This window comes from Perognathus longimembris, chromosome 2 (assembly GCF_023159225.1).
Source record: "Perognathus longimembris pacificus isolate PPM17 chromosome 2, ASM2315922v1, whole genome shotgun sequence".
In the NCBI taxonomy this organism is placed as follows: domain Eukaryota; kingdom Metazoa; phylum Chordata; class Mammalia; order Rodentia; family Heteromyidae; genus Perognathus; species Perognathus longimembris.
Genome location: NC_063162.1, coordinates 29,312,330 through 29,318,329, shown reverse-complemented (window position 1 = coordinate 29,318,329; position 6,000 = coordinate 29,312,330). Strand labels below are relative to the sequence as shown.

Below are 6,000 nucleotides of genomic sequence, written 5' to 3'. Positions count from 1 at the left end.
GTACCTCAGGTTGTTTTGTTTGTTTTTGTTTCTTTGCCAGTCCTGAGGCTTGAACTCAGGGCCTGAGCGCTGTCCCTGGCTTTTTTTCTTTCTTTCTTTCTTTCTTTCTTTCTTTCTTTCTTTCTTTTTTTTTTTTCTCAAGGCTAGCACTCTACCACTTTAGCCACACTGCCACTTCCGGCTTTTTCTGTTTATGTGGTGCTGAGGAATCATACCCAGGGATTCTTGAATGCTAGGCAAGCACTCTACCACTAAGCCACATTCCCAGCCCAAGGTAAGGTTTTTAAAGAAATAAAGTTAAATGTGCTCATGCCAGTGGTCCTCAATTCAATCTTCTATCTTCATGAAGAGGATTCGATATACAAGAGACAGCAGACATGTGCATTCAAAGGAACAGCCACGTGAGAATATGGTAAGGCAAAGAAAAGAGGTTTAGGACAAAGTAAACAACCAGCCAACACCTTGACCTTGAATATCTAGCCTCCATAATAGTGAGAAGTGTTTATGCTTTTGGCCATCTGTTTTGTGGTATTTTACTATGGTAGCACTTAACATCAAATATACAAATACACACCATACAAGTGGCAGTATTTGTGCGTTTTTTCATTCATCTATTTCACTTATATCCTCAAGATTCATCTATTGGTGGCATATATGACCAGACTTTCCTCATTATTAAGACTGAGTAATATTCTGTATGTATATACCACATTTTGCTTATCCCCTCATCAATTCAGGGATATTTGGGTTGTTTGTGCTTCTTGGCTATTGTGAGTAATGCTGCTATGAACATGAGTGTGCAAGTATCTCTTTGACACTGTGCTTTCTTTTGGATACAAGTACTCAGAAGTGAATCATATGGTCGTTCTGTGTTTTGTTGTGTGTTTTTTTTTTTGAGGAATTGCCATTGTTTTCTATAATAGAGGCAACATTTTATGATCCCATAGGGATTCTAATTGCCTCAAAGTCTCACTAACACTTATTTTCTGAAGGCTTTGTTGTTGTTTGATGGCAGCCACATCTAAGAGGTTAGGTCATTTCAGGTTTTTCTCCCCCAGTCCTGGGGCTTGAACGCAGGGCCTGGGCTCTGTCTCTGAGTTTCTCTGGGCTCAAGGCCAGTGCTCTACCACTTGAGCCACAAATCTACTTCTGGCTTTTTGTTTTATGTAGTACTGAGGAATCAAACCCAGGGCTTCATGCATGCTAGCCAAACACTCTACCACTAAGCCACATTCCCAATCCCTTATCTCAGTTTTGATTTGCATTTCTCTAATGATCATTTATTACTCTAAAAAATGCTAAGGGTGGGAATATCACTTGTGCTATAGCTCCACCTCTGGCCTTTTGGGTCGTTAATTGGAGGTAAGAGTCTCCCAGACTTTCTTGCCTGGACTGGCTTTGAACAATGATACTCAGATCTCAGCCTCCTGAGTCACTAGCCTGGCTCACCCCCATATTTTCAAATTAGCATCAATTTGTTGTACAAGGGTGGGGTTCATTTTGACAAGTCCATTTATGCATTCAATATAACTTGATCAGACTCCCACTTCCTCTAATCCCCTTCCCTTCTTCCCAAACCAGCCTCAACAAGCTTCATTGCAGCGTTTCAAACATGTACATAAAGTATTTGGCCCTTCACCTTCCCACTAGTGCTCACATGCTGGGGAAAGACCTGTCTTACATGCCGGTCAATTGCATTTCTTATACCATGAGTAGTGGTCACAGCATCTGAAAGCCTCTCCTACTAAATTCTTGCACATATGCATCAGAAACATATAAGAATGTTCACAGTACAGTTGTTCACAGTAACAGAATTGGCAATCACACAAATGACCAAAAGAATTTTAAGTCTGTGTTATGTTCACTAAGTGCAGATCTATAAAGCAATGAAAAGGAATGCATAAATCTCAAAAGCCATTAAGTGAAAAAAAAATAAAGAGGTAAAATTAAACAATATGTGGTTTAGGATATACGTATACATAAGAAGCAGATACTAGTAATGAATATTAATAATGATACAAGTTGTGAATATATTTGGCAAATGGATGAAATAAGAAAAAACGAGACAACCATAGCAGGAGCATTCTGGTTCTTAAGTGCATTCATGGATGTTCATTATGTCAATGTGCACCACAATTTAAATGGATGCTAAATATATCAAGTACACAATTACGTATGCATAACAATGTTCACATTTATAAAAATGCTCCAAAAGGGGATGGGGGGGGGGAGTGAACATTGTCTCCTAGCACAGGAGTGAGTCAACACTCAAACAAAAACTGGATTTCCTGAAAAACAGGTTATAAGTCAAGGAGGGGAGGACGGGCTTGCTTGACAGCGTGCCAAAGGTGGGCATGTGTGATTTGCTATGCAAGCAAAAGCTACCTGTACTTTTCTTTCCGTTTCTTGAGACAAGATCAAGTATACCGGTGACACTATTTTCAGCTTGAATGGGTTGTGCTTGTGTCCCCGTTGGTCCCCAGGGTGGGGGTGAGATTTACAACCCAGAAAACTTTCTTGGGGATGTGCGCACTCCGAATGAGCCCCCCAACCCCCCGGCCGGGCCTGGCTACCAGTGCTGGTTTATAGACAGGCCCTGGACTCAGTCCCCAGCCCCGAACCCAGTGATCCCCTGAGGGGAGTGCCATCCATCAAGACCGCCATCCCTGCCAAGCGTGAGACCGGGGACCCAGCTTCCCTGGACTTCTCGAATGTGCTCGCCCCAACTTCTCAATACGCGAAAAGTCCATGCCTTCATCTCCGAGACGCTGCTGGTTGGCAAGAAACAAAGCAGGGGCAGGGACAAGGGAAGACAATGGAAGAGTGCACGAAACCCCACCGTGGAGAGGTGCTGGGGAAGCGGAAAATGCACAAAACGTCCACACGAGGACTTGCAAAAGAATTACTTCCAACACCGGAGCAAAACTTCCTAGGCCTCTTTTTTTTTTTTCAGCGAGGCCCCAACAGTAAGGAAATTCACCCGGGGAAGTCTAGGCTTTCCAAAAATAAAAGACAACCAGCAACCTGTCGAGGTTTCCGCGGAGCAAGCCGTAAAGATGGCGTCAGGGCGAAGCCCCCGGTCCTCCAGCCACCAGTGTGCTCGCCCCGGATTTCCCACAAGCCCCTCCGCGCCGCTAGGCTCGAATGGGAGGGGAGGGGTGGGAAACACCTGCCCCAGCCGGTGTCCGGCAACTGCGCACGCGCGCGGTGACGTCAAGTGAGCTCCCAGTGCTCTTCCGAGCTGGCGGGCGGGGGCTTGGCCAGCTTCCGCCGCCGCGTCGCTCCAGGGTCGGGCGCCGCGTTCGCGCTGCCTCTGTCGCCGCGGGGCAGCTGCTGGGGGGCACGGAGCCGAACCAGGGGCGCCCTGCGGCGTAGCCATGGGACTGCTGCACCGGGTCCGGTGACAGTGAGCAGTCAAGCGGCCCGGGCCCTGAGCGCGTCTCCGTCTGGGGGCCTCGCCCTCCTACTCGCGGGGCCGGGGCTCCTGCTACCGTTGCTGGCGCTGCTGCTGCTGCTAGCGGCGGCGGCGGCCAGGATCATGTCGGGCCGCCGCTGCGCTGGCGGGGGCGCGGCCTGCACGAGCGCCGGGGCCGAGGCCACGGAGCCGGCCGCCCGGGAGCTGTTTGAGGCGTGCCGCAACGGGGACGTGGAGCGAGTCAAGAGGCTGGTGACGCCGGAGAAGGTGAACAGCCGCGACACGGCGGGCAGGAAGTCCACCCCGCTCCACTTCGCCGCAGGTAACCGGAGCCGGCCTGCACCTCCGGGCCTCCCGGGCGGACCTCGCCTGTGCGCCCGGACTCGCTAGCCAGCCCGAGACCACGCGGGGCCCCTCCGCTCCCCGACCTTTCTCTCCGAACTCTAGTCCTGGCCATCTCGCTCTCTTCCTGGGGGGGCTGGAGAAGGTTAAGGTGTGCTGAGCGGGCCGCCCCCCGCCCCACACCACCACATTAGAGATTGCTTTTGCGTTCTTGGGATGGAGGGGGTGAGGGGTGTTTGATTAGTTTAGTGGTTGAGGCTTTGTTTTGTTTTACAGTATCAACAATACCTGAACCAACTTCCGGTCTTGTTACCCTGAAAGGCCCTCCCTACCCACAAAGGATTTGTAAGACTAATTGTCTGTAAACTGTCCTTCGTGCACTATAACTCCTGACAACGTTTGGAGTTAAGGTCTTACAGGCCCTTATTGGTAGTTGCTTAATTGGCTATTGACATGTTAGTGTGTTTTTCCGAGTAGCTCATCATTTGGTGACCACACTGGAAATAGGCAAGTTGGAGGAGCTATCTGATTTAGGCTTTGTGGTCTCTGGCCACACACACAGAAAGTTGGATTGAACTAGAATGAAAGGAAAGATAGTGCAGGTCCTATAGCTTGGATCTAGAATTTTAAGTTAGGACTCACGTTGCCCTGTTCATAGATTTATATCATTTTAATTTCTTACTACTTACCAGATTCACTTCATGATTAAGTTTAGTTAGTATTGAAAGGTGCTAGAGATGGGAGACACTGCTGATTTCCATAAAAAACCTTTATGCCTTTTCACTTTGGAGGTAGGTTGACTTTATAACTCCAAGTGAGCCATGTGTGGTTAAAATCAGGAGTAGCTCCTCATACTTATGACAGTGTTGGTGTTTTATTTGGTATAAATCATGATTGTCTAAAACAATTATTTTGACTAATCAGAGTTTAAATTAGCCCTATTCATCTGGTGCAGGAATAAGCAGAGGAACAGGAGAAAGATTTCCTTCTCCACAGACTTTGCTAGTTGGAGATTTGTGTGCTTTGACCTGTTTCCATTTTGAAATGTAAATACTACCCTGGAACTTCTTGGAACCTTTGTTTGGTTCCCTTTGGGGAACCATATTTGGGAGAACTAGAAACCGCTTGTGGGCAGGGAAAAGAAAAAGAATACTGGAGTCAAATCTGAGTCATTTTTCCTAAGCTCTTGATGGCTAGTGCTGCCTCTCTTCAGTAATTTGAATTGTTCTGCTTGACCATTTAGCCAACTGATTTGGCACACTGTTACAGCCAACTGATACATAATCCAAAGGGTAAAGTTACTTAGATTATGTTCACTTGACCTATGAGATAAAAATAACCAAGGATGATCTTAGTTGCTACCTTTCAAGAATTTGGTGTATTAATTAGTTCATATCTGAAAATAGTAATATTTAGAGGTGTGAGGTTATGGTATTAGCTTCTCACTGACCTTGTCCACCTCTATCCTACCTTCAAATCAGTCCCAACATTTTCATAGCACATTTCAAATTTCACATAGATTTCATGTTGGTTCAGACCAAAGTGGAGAACTTATTGTTTTAAGAGCCAAATTCAGATCTCCTAGGCTTAGATTATAAGATTAAGAAGTCAAGGGCTGGGGAGATAGCCTAGTGGCAAGAGTGCCTGCCTCGGATACACGAGGCCCTAGGTTCGATTCCCCAGCACCACATATACAGAAAACGGCCAGAAGCGGCGCTGTGGCTCAAGTGGCCTTGAGCGGGAAGAAGCCAGGGACAGTGCTCAGGCCCTGAGTCCACGGCCCAGGACTGGCCAAAAAAAAAAAAGAAGTCAAGATACACAAAAAGGAATAATAAGACAATTACTAAAGTGTTTATATTCAGGCAGAGTTGTTTAAAGGATGACATTATAAACCAGGTACAGTGGCTGTAAATCCAGCTACTTGAGGCTGAGATTGGAAAGATTGCAGTTTGGAGGCAAGAAGGTGTTTCTTTAAAATTCCTAAATCAACCTATAAAAAGCTGGCATGCAGGGGCTGGTAATATAGCCTGGTAGTAGAGTGCTTGCCTCGTGTACATGAAGCCCCAGGTTCTATTCCTCAGCACCACATGTATAGCAAAAGCCAGAAGTGGCGCTGTGGTTCAAGCGGTAGAATGCTAGCCTTGAGCAAAAAGAAGCAAAGACAGTGCTCAGGCCCTGAGTTCAAGCCCCAGGACTGGCAAGAAAAAAAAGCTGGTGTGGTAGAGCACACCTGTCATCCCAAC

General features: G+C 46.8%; 1 protein-coding gene across 2 annotated transcripts in view; it reads left to right on the top strand.

Annotated features, from left to right (window-relative positions):
• The first annotated feature begins 3,223 nt into the window (after window positions 1–3,223).
• The window catches only part of Tnks2 (tankyrase 2), a 66,036-nt gene continuing 63,259 nt past the window's right edge, over window positions 3,224–6,000 (top strand). The window contains exon 1 of one of the 2 annotated variants that reach the window (XM_048338710.1): window positions 3,224–3,737. In XM_048338710.1, the coding sequence (XP_048194667.1) occupies window positions 3,539–3,737 (199 nt within the window). In that variant the 5' untranslated portion in view covers window positions 3,224–3,538. The remainder of the gene's footprint in view (window positions 3,738–6,000) is intronic. The other variant, XM_048338712.1, reaches the window with a different exon arrangement.